Source organism: Camarhynchus parvulus, chromosome 5, assembly GCF_901933205.1.
Source record: "Camarhynchus parvulus chromosome 5, STF_HiC, whole genome shotgun sequence".
Taxonomy (NCBI): Eukaryota; Metazoa; Chordata; class Aves; order Passeriformes; family Thraupidae; genus Camarhynchus; species Camarhynchus parvulus.
Genome location: NC_044575.1, coordinates 55,171,304 through 55,193,079, shown reverse-complemented (window position 1 = coordinate 55,193,079; position 21,776 = coordinate 55,171,304). Strand labels below are relative to the sequence as shown.

The 21,776-nt window shown below is 44.8% G+C and overlaps 1 protein-coding gene across 3 annotated transcripts in view; it reads left to right on the top strand.

Moving 5' to 3' along the window:
- Window positions 1-21,776, top strand: part of RHOJ (ras homolog family member J) — a 61,194-nt gene that overhangs the window by 31,361 nt on the left and 8,057 nt on the right. For all 3 annotated transcript variants that reach the window (XR_004060766.1, XR_004060765.1, XM_030949363.1), the window contains exons 2-4: window positions 14,035-14,093; window positions 19,614-19,778; window positions 20,857-20,952. Coding sequence is in view for 1 of the 3 variants with exons in the window: in XM_030949363.1 (XP_030805223.1) it covers window positions 14,035-14,093; window positions 19,614-19,778; window positions 20,857-20,952 (320 nt within the window). In the remaining 2 variants the exon portion in view is untranslated. The remainder of the gene's footprint in view (window positions 1-14,034; window positions 14,094-19,613; window positions 19,779-20,856; window positions 20,953-21,776) is intronic.

Here is a 21,776-nt window from a genome sequence, read left to right as displayed (position 1 = left end):
GCTCAGGGGAGACTTTATTGCTTTGCAACTCCCTGACAGGAGGCTGTAGCCAAATGAGGGTCAGATTCTTCTCCCAGGCAGCCAGACAAGAGGACAAGGCCCCAAACTGCACCAGGGGAGGTTTAGGTTGGAATTTCTTCACAGGAAGGGTGATCAGGCACTGGAATGGGCTGTCCAGGGAGGAGCTGGAGTCAGCATCCCTGGAGGTGTGGAAGGGTAGGCTGCATGGGGCACTCAGTGCCATGGCCAGGTTAACCCGGTGCAGTTTGGTCACAGGCTGGACTCACTGATCCCAGAGCTCTTTCCCAAGCCCACTGCTTCTGTGATTCCATGATCACTCAGCAGCATGTGCTGCCTTTAAGGATGCCAAACCCAATCTCTGTGCTGAGATGGAGCCACAGATGAGGCTCAGGGTTTTGTTCCCCAGCTGCCTGGTGCCACCCTGAGGAGCCACGTTCCCTCTGTGCACCTTGTTTCCCTCACTGTGAAACAGGAAATTTCCTTTCTCCACCTTCATTGTTGGTGTTTGCTCTGCAGGGCCTCTCTCAGCCTGTTTGCTCTGGCCTCATACAATGGAGTCATAATCCGAGGTGTTGCCACTGCAAAAATAGAAACGGAGAACAATGTCGCTCTTCAAAACAAGACTTTTCATGTACCTCATTGTGTAAAATACACTGCTTAAAATCCATTCACTGTGCTAAGCAGCAGCTTAAATCAAAGGCAGAATTCACATCATACTTGGTAATCAACTGGGGGAAGTAGCTGTGGATTTTCTACCTTGATTCATTTCTCCTTTATTTGCAAGTTTCTGTGATTTTTCTTCAAAGTCCCTTTCCTCTGAAGTCAGATGGGATCCCCATTAGTGCCACTTTCATGTAGCTGAAGAAGTGTGTCACCGTTTTCTAATATAGATTAAAGCTCCAGAAAACAAGAGGGACTGAACTGTTGGGCTCTCAGGAGAGCAGTGGGAAATAGAAAAATTACCAGGCATCATGTTTAAGACTCTCTCAGAATGCTTAAGAGCTGTGTATTTCAGTCAGTCCTTAAGCAAACACAGCTTTAAATAAAGCTAGGTATAAAATAAATAATATTTATGCCAGCTAAAAAATAATTTGGAGAGATGCCAAATTCCATATAGGCTAATATTTTGATTTTAATTGAGCTATTTTCTGCTATCTTGTATTTTTCTGACTGTGCTCCTTTCTCACCTAAGGCAAAAAATTAAATGTTATAAAAATATAAATGTCTTTATAAGTTTCTGCTCTCTGCACCTAGAGACCATTGCATGCATAACATTTTAATAGCAATTTGCATGAAAATATACACTGCTTGTTTCAAAATTAGTTCACCTGTTTTGCAGCTACTTGATTGATGTTTCTCCCAAGCAAAAGTAACTCCTGTGAGCTCTGCAGAGCTGCCTCTGATGTTCACAAGGCAGCAGAGAAGGTGAATTAAACCTAATAAATCTTTTCAAGAGTAAATACACTCTAAATGGAATTATAGCTAACAGACAGTACAAGAAATTCGTGGAAATACCACTGAATTAGAACATTTGATTCAGAAATTGTATTCAAGCATGGAATGATTAACAGAACAGTTAAATTATTTAATCCTAACATGAGAGTTAGATGTTTAAAGAGCTTTGGTTAGAGCAGAAACCCATCACTAATTCCTGCCACTTGGAAAAGCTACACATTTCAGAATTCATTTTCATTGTACATGTGGATGAAAGGTTTAAAATTATAACATTTTCATAAGAACAAACTTCCTGCAAATAAAAAAAAAAGAAATAAATGGATCTGCTGAAAAATACTCAACCATTTCACTTCAAAACTTTTAAATCAAGGTGAGGGTTGTGCTTATCCATGCCAGCATTTTTATGCATTTCCAACAGCCTGAAAAATCTGGACTCTGTGCTAAAGCTCATTTTCATCTCTGTGTAGAGCACTCTATGGCAGCTGGAGGACCAGATCTGGATATTTGTGTTTGCTCTCAGTCCACGCTGCAGCTCTGGTCTCCCAGAAAGCCACCAGTTGTCCCAGTGCCCGTAGTGCCTCCCTGGCACCCCAGGGCTGTGCTCCCATCCAGGGTCTCTGCTCCCATCCAGGGTCTCTGTTCCCATCCAGGGTCACTGCCTCAGGTGCAGGAGTCCCTGTCACTGTCACTGTCACTGTCACTGTCAGGGAAACAGCTTTGCTCAAACTGGCTCAGGTCTTTTTAAGAGGGAACAGAGGGAGCAGTTCAGATCAGGGTCAGTTGGTTCACACCATTTCACCTCATTTCTCCCAGTGGAAACATCTGAGCTCCTCTGTTGAAAGCGAGAGCTTCCCATGGAAACTTCGGATTCTGTAGAAATCACATTTTATAGCTGAAAATTCCTCTCCAGCCCTACAGAGGAATTTGGATTTATTTTTTCTGTTCAAACGAAAAATCCTCTGGCCTCAGCTCAAGCAGACACTTCAGCAGCTCCTCTGTACACCCTGGGCTGCAGCCAACCTGCAGCCTCTTGCTCTCCTGAGAGGAGCCTGCAAGACCCAGTTCTGTGCTGAGAAGGCCACCAAATCATCCCTAGAAATTGCCCTCCTGAGATCATGGAATATCACACTCTGCTTCATGTGAGTGCAACCAGGCTGAAATGAAGGATAAGGGTATCCAGAACTCAGGTTTGCTCTCACCTCTCCCTTTCAGAGGCACACAAAAACACACTGAGGTTTAAGACCATTTCATCCATCTGTTGCTTTTCCAACATTACAATCACTCCATTGTCTGCAGCACTGCCACACTGGACAGGAAAGTGGAAAGATCCTCAGCAGGGTGTAGAGAAAGCATTAGCAGCACTTAAAACCTTTGTGGTAGCCAAGAGAAAAATCATAATTCCTAACTTCAGATTTTCTTATCAGAAAGTTTAAATATTTCCAAGACTTTTGTTTACAGTGTTTAACATTTCTGCTTCTCAAGCCATACAGGCTTAGAGCTGCTGCCCAAATGTTTGGCTAATCTCTGCAAGCTGCAGGGCAAATAGCAGCTGAGGCTTGTTCCTGGTGCAAAGGACAATGGGCCTGATTCTTTTTCAGGGAAATGCAAAGCAGAGTTTCTGTCCTGGTCCTCCTTAAGCTCAGGAACAGGTATTTTGTTTTCAAGCCTCTCAAGCAATGCCTCATGGGGAAAAACCAGTATTAAGGTCAGACAAACAAGATGCAGTCAAAGTGTCAGAGGCTGGTGTTGGGAAGGGGTTACAAAATACCATTGAATCCTCCCCCTGCCCAAAACAGGACTGGTGGCATGCAAAATGTCAGCTACAGAAGCACTGGAGTTTGGGCAAACCTGATGCTCCTGATCTCTCACACTGACCTCAGCATCACCCTGGGGCCTGCTGGATTCAGTTCAGTGTGCCAAACGTGCCCCTGCCCCATCAGTTCACAGCTCACAGGATCAGATGCTATTTTAAGTCCCACTACCCAGAGCCATCAGATGCTATTTTAAGTTGTGCTGCCCTAACTCTGGAATGATGCCCGAGGCACCGCTGTGCTGGCTGAGCCAGGGAGTGCCTCTGACTGCAGAGGTCTTGCTCAAGTGCTCCTGGCAGTGCCTGGGACACACACACACACACACACACACATGTCCTGCAGGTCTGTGCCCAGATACAGCACCCCAAACACCTCAGCCTGGCACTAGACACATCCTGCCTTTAGGTACCACAGCCACCTCAGGACAGCCCTGCCCAGCTTACCTGGCACTGAGGGTGAGGAAGAGGAGTCCCAGGCTCTTTGCACAGACAGCAGCCAAGCTGTGGCTGCTTCCTGGTTTGTATTCCTATATTATATTATAAATCATATTTCCCCTAATATCAGGTTCTTATAGAAAACACACTCTTGTCCCCATCTTGTGTATCAGGCAATTTTTTTCTTCCTTTCTAGCTTTGGTACCTGTAATTTTTATTGAAGATGCTGATAAGCAGAAAGGCCATTTTTTTCCCCAGAATCACAGCTGGTGGAGGTAGGATGTGCCATAGTGCTCTGTCAATATGGATAGGGCCTTCTGCCAGTGCAAGTCACTGGGACAGAGTCGCTGCATCACTGGAAGGTCCAGCCCACAGTGGGGACAACCCACCCACTGCAGAGCTGACTTTCTGTGCCCTTCCATCAGCATTGTCTGCTCCCACTGTCATCTAACCCAGACCAAACACCACAGGCTTTAGAAGGACACCAAGAGCAAGGAGCCAGCACTGTGAGGCAGCACTGCCTCTGCAGGCTGCATTCCTCTCCCTTCCAGGGAAAAATATCCCCCTATCCTGACCTTTGAACAGTGCAAGTGTAGAGATGAGATGCCTTGATTCCCCCCAGCCACACAGGGAGACTTGTCCTCCCATGCTCTGGGAAACACCCTGTGTATTGCCTGGACACATTTCAGTGCATTTTGTTTCATTTTGCCACTAATCTCCCATTTATTCTGATGCTATTTACCAAGTCTCATGTTCCCATGATAACCAGATGCCTGACATAACTTTGGGGATATTTTTTCCCCAGCATTCAGCTGAGGTAGGGGCATGACTTTTGCCTCACATGAACAGTAGAGAAGAGACAGGAAAATGGTCAAAAACTCTCTTTATTCCTGTATTTTTCTCCCTTCATTCCCACTTTTTTGTTTGGTGGAAAATTCCCACTCCTTTCTCTGCTTACCATGATCTCAGCATCACTGTTAGGAGTCTCCAAATACATCCTTCACTGTTAGGTTTCAAGATTTAGAGTCCTGACTCACTTTATCTGTATTAAAGTAAACTGAAAATGCTGTAGTATCTGGTCTTTTACAGGTCAGGTCAGCATAACTTGTTAAAATACTAATAAAGGTACTCCAATTATCAGTTACACTTTAATAATCTCAGAGCTTTACTGTGTTTGCTATTGACTTGAGTTATAAACCCAGCTCCAAAAAACTGATTTTCCTAAATATTGTGCTAGAGTAATGGAAACTTCAAAAATACTTAGTAGAGCTTAAAGTATTTTAAAAATCTATGTGTTGCCTTTTTTTTTCTTTTGTAATAGGTTTACACTACAGTCGTAGCCAAAATTTTGTTCTTTCATTCATCTCAATGTCACAGATGGTCTCAGAAAAGGCATTTCCCCTCCACCAGGATTCAGATAATATCCAATATTCCTCATTGTTTAGGAACAATCACATTTTTAAAAGAACATGATCAGGTTCTATCTAGTTATATTGCTCAATGCTACAGTTGTTACTCTGCCTTGCATTTGGTGGGATTTAGTTCTGTAACTTTCAGCAAAGAGCAAAAAGACCTTCAATTAGATTACCATTGAAATTCACACATCAGAGCCTATTTGCCCACAAATTTACTACATTTATCTGGCAGTTATTATTGGTTTCTAACTCAGGAGCAGAACTTCCTTCCATGAGACCAGCTGATGGTGCACAGGGAGCTGAAACACTCAGGAAGCACCTCCCAGCCTGTGGCAGTGCTCAGCCCTCCATTTAAGACAGACAGGAATCTAACAAAACATTCTCTTGGACACAATGTCAGTTGCTCTTCAATTCCCCAAGGACTGTATTCATGTTTGCCTTCTCCATCCAGCAGGGCTTTGCACAACCTTGAGGTCCCAAGAGCTCCCTCCACACTGTGTTTCTGGAGAAACTGGGCATGATTCTCTTGCAAACAGAGACCCCAGGATTCCTTGGACCCTGCTATCAGTGGAGCTGAATTTGTTCAAGGATTGATTAGCACAGCAATAATTCATGGGGATACAGGGGAAATCCTCCAGTGCTGATTTTACAAACAATGAGGTTGATGATTCCGATAAATCAACTTCATTCATGCTGCCTATAAATAAGTAATGTCCCAGACTGAGCAGAAGCTGGCTCAAGATGTAGTGTGGTGCTTGTTCTGAAAGTTTTGGGAATTTCCATTCTCTTTCATCCATTTCTGGACCAAATTCATTCTGTTTCATTTTCCTAATCAACCTCCACTGCTTTTGTGTTCCATGTCATGTATGCTGGCCAGCGCTGAAGTCTGACTTCTCAGTGCATTTTGAAAGATTGAGAATATTTCATTAGAGCTTCTCGATTAAAAGTGATTGGTGGACTGGTACACCTCCTCTGTTTGCTGTCTCTGAGTGGCAAATACCCAGCTGTGAAGAGCTGCATTGTTTTTTTTTCTCTCAGGTTCCAAAAAATCCACACAGCACAAGTTGTGACTCCTCCTCTAGGATGGCACTGTCTCCATGAATCTGTTGCTGTTGCAGAAGGGGACAATGGAACTGTCACTTGGTGCCAGCCTCCTTCCCCAGGGAGGCTGCAGCAGGAGTCAGGATTGGGCATTTTCCCACTGATGCCACTGGAATCTTCAAACCTGTATGGACAAGGAAGAGGGGAGGTGGTGCCTCTTAGAGATAAGAGCCCAGGGTGAAGAGCAGTCCCCAGAGGCAGTGGGGAGATGTCTGGAAAGACAACATTGAGAAGTATTTGGATATCATTTTTCTGAGCTGAAACATTCTGTTGAAAAAGCTTGTCACTGCATAGACAACCCCAGACTTCCCAAAGCCTTTAATGTTGACTTCCAAAAAAGTTTTATTGTTGTCTTCCATGCTCTGGGATCATTGCAGGAGTGTGGCTGTTCCCCTCCCCTTTTGTGAGATGCCTTCAGTGGGTGTTTGAGTTGCAGTCTCCAGATTTTCCACTCAGCCACAGAGTTTAAAAGAATGTAATAAATGTAATAAAAAGGCTTGCAAATACAAAAGCCAAGAATGACTGGACTTTAGCCTTAAGAAAGGAATAAAGCACAGCAAGACCCATTAAATAATGAGGATAATCAACCAATGAGAGCTTTAGATGAGCCATTGGGGGGTGACAGGTAGGAATAGGAAAGTCATGTTACCTCTGGCTAGATCATTAATGAAACCACTGCTAGACCACACTGTCTGGTCACAGCAACTGCTCAACAAAATATTTGCAAAACAGCTGCAAGAATAATTCAAGAACAAGAAAATATGCCTTGTAGGAAGACACTAGATAAGCTATTTAGAGCAGAATAAATGATGCTATGAATCCTATCTGGCTTTAGAATCACTAAATGTCTGTGGCCTAAAGAAAAAGCAGTGAATTCCTCACCACCTCATTAGACCAAGAGCTACAGGAGTGAAATCAGCTGAATCCCAGCCCTGGAGGCCTCTCTGTGCTCCCACCACAGGGAGCAGACTGGAAATGTTTTTCAGATATTGTAAATATCAGATGGGCAGAAGTATTTGCTCAGCAGAACATAGATCTCATCCATTGATGAGGTGACAGGGAATGGTGAGGTTTACTCAGAGCCTTTCTTTTGGAAAACTTTGGCTCTCAGAGGTCTGTGTGTGACTGGTGGTAGATGATTCCAAGAGCAATTCAAAGCATTTAGTAAAATTTACACATGAAGTTGGGTATTTAGGCCAATTACAGGGTAAAATAGCATGCTTTTGAATTGCTTTTCAGAAGAATGTGGCTAAGCTGCAGGGTAAGTTTGGGGTAGAACATTGATTTGGCTGTAATCAAATCTTGTTTGTCATGAAGGAGGGAGTGGGAGAACATTCCTTGAGCATCAGATCGCTCAAACCCCTGGAGATGACCCCTATGCATGGAAGTGAAGGAAGGCCCAGGCTGGAGTCACAGACCCTTGCTGGGCCAAGGGTGCTGTAACACCAGTTCTCACCTGCCCTGGGTGTGTTGGGTACAAAATATTGCAGGATTGCCTTTCAGCCAAAGCAAAAGGGATATTTCCAAGGGCAACACTGCAAGTGAGGCTTCTGGCTAAAGTGGGAAACAGTCACAGAGCTCAGCTGGGCTGACTGCCATGGATTGGCCTGCATGTCTGTCCTTAAGGTCTTTCTTACTCTTTCTTTTTTTTACTGTCTTCCTTTGGTGGCTGCTGGATTGTAGCATCCCCAGGGCTTTGATTTGCAGTTTCCAGAGCATTCCCAACTTCAGCTGCTGTAGTGCAACATCTTCTGAAGGGTGGTCCACAGCAACAGAAATTGTTTCCCAGACAGTGACCCAAACAAAATCAAAGCATTGTATGACACCTAATCCCTGAGTTTTATTTTCTCCACCTGGATTAGCCAAAGAAAGATATTCTGAAGAAAAATACTACCCAAAATAGGATTCAGAAATGCACATGAGGCACTTAGAAGGTGCTATAAAAATGCACTACCCACATTCACTTTGTTTTCTGATGGAATATTCAAAGCTCCTAATTCTTAAAGCCTGGGATATGTAGTTCCAGCTCAGTTACTTAGATGCCTGACCATTATGGGGACCAAAGGGAATAAAAGATCTGAATATCTTTGATATAAATGCCTTCGAGGTGTTTTTTGAGTTTCAATGCCTAGTTGGGATAGGGATCTTCAAATTCCAGCCACAGAGACCCTTATTTAGGAGCTATGCAGTACAAAAAGAAGACAATTTATAAACCAGATTTTTTAAATCATTCTTCTTCAAACAAACTCCTACCAGAACACTCCTGTCCTGTCTGGTGTAAGCTCCAGAGAGCAGAAGACATCTGTAGAGTGGAGGGGAATTCCCAGTTCATTACAAGAGATTTCACAAAAGTGCATTTAGGAAGGAAGGAAAAATATTACCCAGTGAGCAAACACACAGTCAGTATCCCCAGGGACATCAGCTGCTGGAGAACAGACCACATTCACTGTGTCAGGAACCTCACATCACAGGAATGACCCTGGAAGGTGCCTTAGAAGGAACTTGCTGACCAAGATCTGTCCTTTTGCCCATGTTCTGGCAGGGGGCTAGGAGCTAGACTGGCTTTAAGGTCCTTTCCACTGCAATCATTTTATCATTTTTTGATTATTCTGTGTTAAATAGCATGCACCAGGTACATGTAATCATAGTGAACAGTCAAATGCACAGATTAATACTCAGAGCTTGCTGCCTGGGGCAGAAGATGGCCCTTGTGAAAGTCTGAGGCTTGAAACAATCTAATTTGCCCAAAACTATGAGAAAGTCTTTCTACCCAGGCAGGTGCCACCATCCCTGCTTGCTCACAGACTCCTGGCTTCTTTCTCTGAAGCAGCTGGACCTTAATTTGTTGGCAGGAAGGCACTAGAATAAATAGATGACTTTTCCTGTCTGATGTCACATTAGACACTGCTTGGCTCCTGTGTGTATTCTGGCTGGGGGTTTCACAGTCTTTGGGTTTTGCAAGCACTTCTTCACTGGCATGGAAAAATTCCCCCTGATGTGCAAATCCACTCTCCCGTGCCACAGCTAAGCGTGGCTGAGATATTGCATCCTAGCTCCGTGTCATACAGAGAGATTTATGGGTTGCTTTGCTCCATTAATCAAACTGAAGATGTTCTGAGAGTTCAGCAGACAATTTATGTCCCATTCCTGTCAGTGCAGCGAACATTGCTTCTGTCTGGCTGAAGGGCTCTTCCACGGGTGCAGTTCAGTCCCAAAAAGTTACCGAACAAAGCACAATGGGAGAAAGGTTGGGCAAAGATTGGCCACTGACAGGTGGATCTGGGGCAATCTGAGCGTTGAGAACATCAATGAAAATTGTCACATTGTCCCCAGAAACACAAACTAAGCACAGATTTAAAAACAGAGCTCCCAGCTCAGACCAGTTCCTGGTCCTCATACCAGGTCCATCCCACACAATATCCATCTACACCTTGTCCTTGTGCTGTGGTGGTCAAGCTCTGTGTTGAGGTCCATTAGCAGAACCCCAGACACACAGGCCTGCAACAAAGCCTTGGAAGTGACCCAAAATAGTTATTCAAACTCTAGTAAGCAATACCCAGCTGATTTATGATCTAGCAATCATTTTTAAAGCAATGTTTTCATATTCTGCCCTTGGTTAAAGCCACCTAGTGAAGGGAGGGGAACATCTGCTGCATCATCTGGTGCAACCCAGACTGGAGAGAAAGGAGGGCCAGGACTGTGCAGATATTCAGCCTCACTTTACTGCAGTCCCTACTGCCCTCAGTGCTAAAGGCCAGGTCGTTTCAGTGCTTAATCAATACATCAATACAGTCAGTAAATGACAAGGAGAGTTCATACTTGTCTTGTTACTCCAAGACTGCTCATAAAGTCGAGTTCACAATCCCATAAAGGAGCCTGCATTACCCCAGTGGCTGGGAAGGAATTCCTCATTGGCTTCCCATAGGCCTGTCCACGGAGAGAACAGGAAAAGATAATAACAGGGTGAGTAAGAGTAAACTGGAATAAAGCCAAAACTAAGGCCTACAAATCTAGCAGGGCAATCTCAGCTCATAAATATGACCCACCAAGTAGATACTCTGAAGAGACTCTTGCCTGACAGAGGCAGACTGATAAACTCGTGGTATAAAAACACCATGAAGTTTTCACAGGCAAAAGCCATTTATTTCACAGGCAAAAGCCATTTATTTCACAGAGAAAAGCCATTTATTTTCACATCTGTTTTGCCTGCTTGAAAGTGTGGTGGAAATTTTAGCCCCAATATATTAATCTGGACATCACTGTTTCAAGAGCCAGGGATCATTTGATTTGCCAGTGGGAGCCATTTGGTCCCCACTGCATTCAGAGCCAGGAATCCAAAGACAACACTCGAGGTTTAGCCAACAAGGCAGTTTTGCTGGGGTGTTAGCTGCAAATTCAGAGGTGATATGGGCAGGAAGAATATCCTCTGATGATGAGACAGGCTAGAACAATAGACAAGAAGAAAGAAAACATAAAGTTTGATGGGCAAAAGAAAAAACAGGGGAGGGAAAGATAAAAGGAAAAAAGTAAAAAGGAGAGAAGAGAGGAAAAGAAAGAGAGAAAAAGTAAAAATATAGGACTGGTGCCATGCAGAAATTCACAGCAGGACACATAAGGGACAAGATGTAGAAGCAGAATTAAATGTGATATGCAAGCTGGGTAGACTCAGGATGTATTTTTCCAAGAGCCCTTGCAATTCTTATCCCTTGTGTGGGGGAAGAGTAATGGTAGGACACCACCAATCTCTTTATTCCCCCTCAGCATTTCCCAGAGCTGACCAGGAGCCAAACTGAACTGCACAAGCCATCAATCACTGCTCAGTGTGTGGCTCCACAGACCTGCTGCAAAACATCCACCGTGACTTCATGGACCACAAAGCACAGATAAGAGTCTAGGAGTTAAATCCTTCTGGCAGAGCACAGCACACTCGAGGTGGACTGATCCTCTATCCAAACAGCTTATCTCCAAACCATATTAATGACTGGAACACGCCAGCAATTTGTATCTGCACCAGGGCTTTGTGCCAGTGCAGCTTTCTCAGTCAGATGCCACCAAGAAGGAGATGGGCCAGCAAAGCTTCACAGCAGAGTAAATTTCAGTGCAGCTTTTAAGATTTTTAAGCACTGAAGACGTCTTTGCAAGCAGGACCCAGCCCAGTCTGCCTGTGCTCAGGGTGAGCCAGCAGGAGAGGCAGAGCTGGATAACCCTGTCAGCACTGATGTGTGCCACATGGCTCTTCAGATTCAAGCTGATCTGCACTGTCACAGACATCTTTTATGAAAAATCCTTTCCTTAGGATTTTTCCTCCTGAGAAGCTGAGAGGCCTCAGGAACAAAATGCAAACAATGATTATCTGCTGCTGTGGAATGCAACAGGTGCATCTGTGATTGGCCCATGTTGGTTGTTTCTAACTAATGGCCAATCACAGTGAGCTGGCTCAGACAGAGAGTCCGAGTCACAAGCCTTTGTTATCATTCTTTCCTATTCTATTCTTAGCTAGCGTTCTGATTAAATCCTTTCTTCTTTTAGTATAGTTTTAATATAATATATATCATAAAATAATAAATCAAGCCTTCTGAAACATGGAGTCAGATCCTCGTTTCTTCCCTCATCCTCAGACCCCTGTGAACACCGTCACAATCTGCACCTCCATGTGCCTCACAGCTGTCCCAAGAGCATCCTGCTTTGGAGGAGCTCTGCAGGCTCCCTGCACATTCCACCAAGGACTGACAGGGAACTGCTGTTCGCAGCCCTCGGGACCGCGTGTCCTCTCAAACACCACCTGGGCCAGCTGTGCGCTGCAGCTGGAAAGCTGCCTTCAGCTGAAGGGTACATCCTCCCACAGCTGGTCCTTGAGCAGAGTCAAACCTCCCGAGCAGGTCTGGCTCCTGCATTTGTTGGCACAAGGGCGGATTGGAGGCTTGCCAAGGTTGCAAGTGGGGGGACAAAAAGCCCATTTCCCGCTGCCTCCGGTGAGCTGCGCTGACACCTGTAACCCCCACTGCTTCTGAGAAGGCAGCTAAGAAAAGCAGGAGTGTTGCCAGTAACTTACACAGTTCATACCCCTGCTGGGGCATTCTGGGATTCCCTACACCACAAGAAGTTGAAAACCATGGCGCCAGGGAGGATTATTTTAAATTATTTCATTCAAGTCAGGTTGAAGGAAGAGGATGGGGCATCTGGAGAGTCTCCTGTCTGTGTTGGTGCCCATGTCCCCTCTCTTGTACTTCTTCCCCAAGCTCTTCCACCCTTGGGCATCCATGCCCAGTGTCCATGAGTTCCCTGGAGCTGCAGAGTGCAGAGCTGAGATGAGGAGAGGGAGCTCTCTCCCCTTCCCCACCTCCTCCTGAGTGCACATCCCAAGGCAGCCCCAGCAGTGGGTGAGTGCAGCCCATCCTGCTCTCATCAGCAAGTCTGGTCCTCACTGAGCCCTTGTACTTCCAGGATGTCAGTTTTGTTCTGTTTATGTGCTGACAACACTGCTGTGTCTCTGCAAGCAAATAAAGCTGCTGAATAGTCAGCCTGGCCAGTCACACTGTCAGAGACTTTCAGTCCAAGAGATTTCAAACAGGACATGGTTCCCCAGTGCAGGAGCTATTAAATTCCATAAATTTGTAGCTGCTCTTCTGCTACAAATTTTATCACCAAACAAACAAAAAAATCAGCAAGATACTGCGTGATGTTTTCAAGTCTCTTTTTTTTTTATTGTCCAAAATAACTATTACTCATTCCCAGCCCTCATTAATTGCAGTTGTGATCACCTGATGGGCACCAGTCTGAGCCTCTTCCCCCATTCCTGACAAACCTTTATGTTCATTCCTATGCTCTGCCACTTGTCCTCATGTTTAAAAAAATTAATAGTCCATATGCTGCAACAATATAATTATTTTAAGCAACCTTCCTGACAAATGTTTGAAGGCTTCCTGTTGACTAATGGGTGGAACAGGACTGCCCCCCTTTCTTTCCAGTTGAGTAGTAATGATATAAGCAGATTAACTGGTTAACTAAATGTCATTAACCCAGATCATGTCCTGTATAAGAAATAACACTGGTTACAGGAATCAGCTAATAATGGTGTTCATCCAAAGACAATGAGAAAACATTTTTGTCAATGTCAAAATTTGTCAATGGGCTCAAAATGAAGTTCAACGTGATTTCTGCTAAAGAAGTAAATATGTGATCAACAAACTAAGCTTTTCCTTCATTTGCCACAGAATGTGGTCAACATCCCTGAAAATATTCCAGCTCCTCTTCCTTCCCGTCCTTCAAATCATCCACCACACAGCCTGGTACTAAACACTGCCACTTCACCTGAGATGGCACAGGGCAGGACAGCTGCACCTCCAGTGAGACCCACCAAACACCAGCCACTGCTGAATGCTTCATCATTTCACCGTCTGGAAAAAATAAAATAATTAAAAATCCTCCCAATGATCCATGACCAGCCCACCCCAATGCCCATGGTGGGGAGGCAGGAATTCTGTGCTTTAAGTCCAGGATGTTCAGTTGGTGGCTGCAGAGACAGGCAAATGTCCCCCTGTCTCTGGGCCCTGATGGCAGCAGTGTGTGCAGCAGTGTGTGCAGTTCATCACCCTTGGCTGTTTGTACAGAAATGAGATCTTGGCATAAAGGATTTGATTTTGTTGTGATTCAGTTTGGGTTGGATAGATGTGCTGGGTTCGGGATGCCCAGTGGAGGACACCTGATAATGTGTCTATTGGCATTTTGGGACTAAAACACATCAAAATGAAGCCACTGGCCTGTGCACAAATAACATTTCTTGTTTCTCTCTTCCAGTAACTGTGACTGTGGGAGGACAACAACACTTGCTGGGGCTTTATGACACTGCAGGGCAGGTAAAGAACTGCAAAACATTTATGATTTTCCTTCCCCATGGTTTGTTTGTTACTGTCATACACTGAGGTTTGTTGTCGGTAATGTTTGTGGAGTTTGCTGGGGTTTTTTTCACAAATAATAACAATCAGGTTTGAGTTGTAATGGTTGAACTGCTGACCTTCTCCCTTTTGTTTTCATTCTGTTTCAGCAGTAAAACACACACAAATACACTCATCCCTAAGACTGTGTTTTGCCTAATCAAAAAAAAAAGTTTGATGAGGCTGTGCAACCCCCCCATATATCCACCTTCCTACTGCAAATACCATGCTTTGTGTCATCAGTGTTTTCTTACCTTTACCACATGGTGGCATTGAACATACAGAGAATAATTCCCTTTTTCAAGATCAGAAAACTGGTATAATTCAGCACCAGTCCATCAGTCACCAGCTGTTGACTTTCAAGTGGTAACCCAGCCAGATTTGCATCCATCCCAACATTCTTCTCCCAGGACAAGGGTGTCCATTACAAGACAGCCTGTATCCCATGCTTACTTACATTTAGAATTCTTTTGCTGTTTCCACTGTCCACACTTTGATATAGTGTGATTGCACTCAAAGCTTGCAGAATATTTTCACCCCCTGGAGAGGAGGAGAAATTATTTCTCACTGCTTTGCTCTGCCAGCAGAAAGGCAGAATAAAGTACAGGGAACAACACATTTTTTGTGGTGAAATTTCCCTCTCCTGACTCCAGATGCTGGTGAGTGACGAAATAAAGAAAGGGACATAGTCTGCACAGAAACCTTGCAGGAAATCATCTGCTGAGAGCAGAGGGAGGAGGCTCCAGGTTCCTCACAGACTGGGAATGTTGTAACCCACATCCACCAGCTCCTCCAGTCACAGCTGACACTGAAGCCAGCCGGAGAGAAAGCAGATTTGGGAACTTGCTTCGCTCCCTCTGGGTTCCAGCAGCCCTGGATGCAGGGCTTTGCTTCCACCAGGAGCTCTTCTCGGCTGTGCTGGTTTTGGCCATGACTGACTGCTGAAAGGCACAAACAGTGCAGAAGGAGACCCTGCTGTCTGCAAAAGGCCACTTCTTGCAGAATATACTTTGCAGCACTCTGCAGAGAGATCAAAAAACCCACACCAGAACAGACTGTCACTTCCAGAAAAACCTGCACTCAGCAGAACTGGGGCTTTGATGCTTTGGGTTTCACTTTCTTTAGTTTCATTCTTATCATGTTTCTGTAGGCACCATCAGTCCTGGCTGCTTTGGTGGCCCTCACAGACCACACATCTTTCCTATCCACATGGTGAAAACTGATGATCCAAAAGCCAATCCCAAAATATGACCTAAGCCCTTGCCCCATGTCCAAATCCTGTTCAGTGCTTTATTCTGTGTTCACAAACTCTGAGCTCAGAGCCTGTGCCACGATCCATCAGCCCTGCAAGCCTTTGCAAGCCAGACTGGAGTTATATTCAGCTCCCAGTCAGTTTTCACCCCGTGCCTTAATATTCCTACTTGTTTTGTAGGGCTGACAGTTCCACCTGCCACCCATTTCCGCAGCAACACCTCCTCTCATTTGTCCTCCTGAGCCAGAAGGAACACTCAGCTGTCTCTTTGACAAGCCTCACCCCTCCATCCATTCCTCAGCATTTTGCCATCCCCTGCTTCACACTAGACAGTTCACCACCTGCCTCCAAACCCTTTCTCTAGCTCACCAAGCTCAGGTCCCTTCCAGACCCTGCTCCAGAGGACGTGGCTCTCCAGGCAGAGCCCAGAGTGTGAATCAGCCCGTGATGACTGGATTGTCCCCGTGGAGGCTGGAGGGATGATGCTTCCCACATGCTCCAGTTATAACAACAGATCATCTGGGTTGTTTCCTCCCTCCTTCTCCTTGTGCTGTGTGGCTTTCCAAAGGCATCAGTGTGAAGTCATAGCCAGAAATAGCCCTTGACACTGCAATGCTATAAAACATATGCTAATGAAATAACAATTGAAAAATGTACTCCTGCAGCAGGACCCTCTGTCAGCCTGAAGGGAGAGCTGGCAGAGACCCCAGATTTGAGGTATCTGGCTTTCTGTATCCCTGGCACAAATGGTCCTAGGAGGAAAAACTTTGGTCTTCTTGCTGGGCTGGACTCAGGTGCAAAATGCTTTAGCAGAGTGTACAAGAGATCAGCACAGCAACAACATAAAAAAAAAAAAAAAAAAAAAAGCCAACTCTGCTGCATTTTTGGGGCCCAAACACTGCTGAGCTGATGGCCAAGGTGGAGGGGAGGGAGGAGCACCAACTGATCTTGGTCCTGGCAAGTCACAGGCAAATAACTCAGCAGGGCCAGGTCTGGCACTGGCATTTCCAGGCCAAGCCAGTGGCCAGGCAATGTTAACTGGGAAGCCTCATGCTCCCTAAACAGCAGGCAGCACAATGCAAGCATGAGCTGGGAAAATAAATAAATAAATAAAGATAAATTCTTGATCAGCCACAGCTCAAGCCCACAAGGACTCGAGTCCCTTCCCAAACATGACTGTCACTTGCTACAGCACTCCTCCCTGGATGGGCCCCATACCCATGGAAATGTTCAGTCCCTTTTTTTACATTATTTGTGAGGTTGACCATCTCAGAATGAAAAATTACTCAGTAGGGCTGTCTTTTCTAAAGGTCCATGGCAAGGTTTTATTTTATTTTATTTATTTTATTTTATTTTATTTTATTTTATTTTATTTTATTTTATTTTATTTTATTTTATTTTATTTTATTTTATTTCTTTTTATTTCTTTTTATTTCTTTTTATTTTATTTCTTTTTATTTCTTTTTTCTATTTTATTTTATTTTATTTTATTTTTATTTATTTTATTTTATTTGTTGCAAAGCTATCAGGCCTTCCCCTGGAGAGCAGGTACAGAGAAGGAGTCCTTGTCTGATGTGGTCTGGAGGTTCCTGTTCATGTTCAGGATCCATGATATTTGTGTTTTAACCCGTCTGTGAAAAATCCCATGTGCCCTGGTGGGAGGTGAGACCTCTGCTATGAGATGCATGGCTGTCCCTGCTCACACTTACATAATCCTCTGTGCTCACACCTCAAATCAGGAATGCTCCTCCTGAAAAAGGATTTTCTAGGGATTCAGAAGGAACAAGGAAAATGAAATTAAATGCAGGCTCCTGGAGCTGTCACAGCCAAGCAGAGCGCTCATGGTTTTAATCTCTAGTTTTAATGGTACAGTAAGTCCCAGCCTCTCTAAATATGCACGTCTGGAATATTGAAAATGGCTATATTTAGCCCATTTCTTCCCACCAAAACGCCTAGATAAGGATTCCTTGAGGCTTGCTGCCACCACGTGGCTGGTTCAGGAGCTAAACGACGAGCACAGAAAAGATCTTTGCGGGTGTCAGCCCGTGGTGGCTGTGCCACAATCAACCTCAGGTTTGATGTTCTGCCTTCAAACAATGTCCCATAATCAGGCCAGGCTTTCCTAACCCCCAGCATCCACATAAAACTGTCTCTGCAATGCAATTTCTCCTCTGATCCCATCAGCTTGGCATCCACTTTGTCTCTATTAACCCCTGCTGGGAGCTGGCTGCCACCTCCAGAGCCTTGGATAAATCTCCTGTCACTGACTTTGCTTCTTCATGAGCTGCATCGCTGGTGTACAAACCCCACAAACCCCACAAACCCCACAAACCCCACAAACATCTCTGAGGGGTTTTTCCTTCTATTCCTTGAATCCACTCCAATTCCTAGTCCACTTTCTTGGGAGGTGATACATCCAAACACCTTGTCCTGTAAATCCTTCTTCAGATCTTTCTATGCCACTATAAAGACACAGTTATGCCACTTGAAAAATACTCTGGTTTTACTTCAAATACTGTGGCTGTGAGGGCTGGAGGTAGTAAATGAGAATTTATTCTTCCTGTCAAAGTAGGTTTGGGACAATAAACATCCAGTTAGACAAAACAAAACATTTTGTTTGTGTTTCAGGATGCTTTTTTAAACTTTTCTTTCCTGACACAGAGCTAAATTTGGGCTCATGCTTCCTTTCAGAATAAATAATTAAATTTTGGGGGATTTTTTTTAGAAACAGTTGCTGCAAACTGGCTTTGAGTAATTCATTGGTATATTTTGGAAAGTAGTGTTGATCCAGAAGGAGTCTGGGTCAATTTATTATTGTATAGTCAGTGAAAAAGAGACTTCAGAAAGGTGATTTGCCAATCTCACTTCACAATTAAGTCCTCTCATTAGTTGATCCAATCAAAGCAAGGCAGAGATAAGGCTGCACTAAAACATCATCTGTTCTGACACACACTGATACAGTCCTGCATCACTTTCTCCTGCAGGACAGGCAGCAGCTTGCATTGCTCCTGCCCCTAATGTGGGTTTTCCCTGCCTAAAATAAATGTTCTTGAGTCTGAAAAACAGCACCCAGGTGTCTTTTTCCCCCCTTTTATTAACCTTATTTCCTTTTATTAACTAGTCTGTATCTGCAAAGCAAATCACACCAGTTCAGTTTTCACAGTTATAACCAAAAGCAACCAGACTGCAGAGATTTGAGACTTGTCCAGAATGCAGAAACCATAAACTGCAGATCTACATTGCAGTCAGGCTTGACAGCAGCATGTATTTATTGTTTCCCACACTCCAACTTTGTGTTCCTTTCCCCTTTTTTAATTCTGGAACCCCTAAAAAAGCCTTTGGAGCAGATGTATGCTCTCTAAAAAGCATCTGTTTCATTGCACTGAAGTTTTTTAAGAGGTTTCATTGAACAGTACCCACCAGACACAGCTACAAATGCTCCCACTGTCAGAAAGAGCCAGGCTTTCACATTGCTTGCAAAACCTCTGTTTGCTCTCAGCTTCTCAAGCCTGAAAACAGACCCAAATTCTTCCCCAAAACTCAGCTATCAAAGCCAGCTCATGACATAGCACAGCTGTGATTCAAGTGTTTGAAAATTCACCTTCTTCACCACTATGGAGAAAACATCTCCTTCCACCATCCATGGCCTGTGGAAACACTAAATCACCCACAGTGAGTACCCAGGTACTGCAGGGCTGGATTTGATCTGTTTTTTGATTTCAGGATGTCTTCTGCTGGCTGGCACACTGCTGTGCACCCTGCAGGACTGTTCAGCATCACCTTCTGCACCACCAGCTCCACAGATAACACAAACAAGATTTGCTCACACAATCACAGGATAATTGAGGTGGAAGGGACCTTCAAAATTATCTAATTCCACACACACACACAAACAAACACACACAGCCCACCAGGGTTAGAGACACTTTTCACTAGACCAGGTTGCTCACAGCCCCATCCAACTTTGAACACCCCCCAGAGATGGGGCATCTTTCAGCTCTTTTTGTAAAATGCTGATAAATCAGCACCCTTGTCCTCTGAGGGGTGGCTCCCCCCCTTCCAGCAGCCACCTGGAGCTTGGGAAGTGTGAATGAGTACGGACAGTGCTGGCCACTTCATCAAACCCAACGTGACACCCCCACTTGGAGTCATCCCCTCCTTGTGACACCCTTGCTGTTGTCCCCTGGCAGGAGGATTACAACCAGCTGAGACCCCTGTCCTACCCCAACACAGACGTGTTCCTGATCTGCTTCTCCGTGGTGAATCCTGCCTCCTACCACAACGTGCAGGAGGAGTGGGTGCCTGAGCTGAAAGTCTGCATGCCCAACGTGCCTTATGTCCTCATAGGAACACAGGTAAAGCTCCTCCTGAGCATCTGGAAAGGTTTCCTATTGAACTCATAGGAAATTCAGCCAGATTTTCCCATTAGAGGAAAATTCAAGGACTGGGAAAGGAATCCAATGTGCAGGTGTCCAGACTGGCAACGTTCATCCCATCTTTTTATTCAAATGCATATTAATGTGTCATAAATACCTAGAGGGAGAAACGTTTTCGTACAGGTCTCTGATGAGGGGGAAAAACCATCAAAGTTTGTGGCTAGAAGCTGAAGCTAAACTTCAAACTAAATTTTAAGAATGGGAGTAATCAGCCAAATGACATGGGAAGGAAGTAGCCTCCCTTCATGCTTTTGTATCAACATTACAACTGGTGACTCACCATCCTGCTTGTGTTACAGCGATTGTCAGACTGAATGATCAAATCCCTTTATTTTGGCCTTAAAACCTATTAATCTGTCAATCAAATAAAAATGCCTTAAATATGGGTTTGTTACTAAGACACAGAGTGGATAGAGACTGTGAGGGTAGGGATACAACCACACAGAAAATGTCAGAGCACTGGACAGTAACCTAAGTCAAATTAGAGAAACAGATCAAATGCTGGTCAAAACCAAAGTCTTCATGCCACAGGAAAGGCAAATAATTAAAACATTTGTTTTTTACAATGGAATAATCTAAAACACTCATTTAAAAATAAAAGTATTATCCTTTCGATCACACAGTCTGAAAATAGAGGGGTTTGAAATGCCAGAATACTTCACTTTGATGTCTTCTGTGGAAACAAAGGATTTTGTTTCAAGTCAGAGTGAGCTGTGTCAGTCTGGCCTGTCAGGGTGGGGTTTGGGTGATGCAGTGCAGGGTTGCAGCAGCTTCCCCCACCAGTGGGGCTCTTTCCTGTACCACACCCATCTGAGCTGTGGCCCAACAACCTGCAAAGGAGAGATAATTCATGTAAACTGAAAGAAAAAAGGTAAGTAAATGTGCAATTCATTTCTGAAGTATCACCTGAGTTGAGGAGTGATACAGATGCCCTGATGTAAAGCCATGAGTATCAGCCTCAAGAATCACAGCCCAGATTTTGTGTATTTTGCCCTAGATTGACCTCCGGGATGATCCCAAAACTTTGGCGCGGCTTCTTTACATGAAGGAGAAACCACTCACCTATGAGCATGGAGTGAAGCTGGCAAAGGAGGTAAAACAGCCTCTTCTGATGCCACATGAGGCTGACTGATCCCAGCTTTCCTCTGGGTTTCTTTCCTTCAAGGCTCCCCCAAGGCCCCTTGGCCCCAGACAGAGACTGGAGCCTCTGTTCAAACAGGGGGAGCCCAGGCACACCTTGTGACCCCTGAGCCTGCACTTCTGCTGCATTGTCAGCAGGAACATAGAATATCCTGAGTGGGAAGGGACCCAAAAGGGTCATTGAGTCCAGCTCCTGGGCATGCACATGACAACCTCAAAAAACACACCATGTGTCAGAGAGAATGGTCCAAACACTTCTGATCTCTGGCAGGTGCCATGACCAAGCTCTAAGGAAAGCATGGCAGCAGGTGGCAAATGGGCATCAAAACAGATTTTACTGCCTGTTTTATCTAAGTCAAGTTTCTTGCTCAGGGTTCTGCCAGGAGATGCATGTGGCAAGCCTCTCTTTGCAGTCAAGCCACCTCCTGTCAAACTCCTCCCTATCCCTTACAAAAGCAGAGAAAACTGGATTCCCACTTATCCATGGCACTGCAGGCAGCAGAGAAGGTGCTCCCAAGGTTCTGTGGGACTGTAAATTTTTCCTGGAAATGTAGGGGATCAGAATCACTTCCCCAAGCCCTGGGGTGCAGGATTCTGGATCCTGGCCTTGTCCCCTTATATGCTGCAGGTGCTATTACTGTCCCTGGCCCTCAAAATCAGAGCATCCATGAGCAGAACAAGCTGAATAAGCCACAAGGTTGCTGAATAAGCTGAGGCTGCTTCCCCAGGCCTCTGTGGGTGTTTGTGTCATGCCAGCATACCCAGGAGACTCCTGTC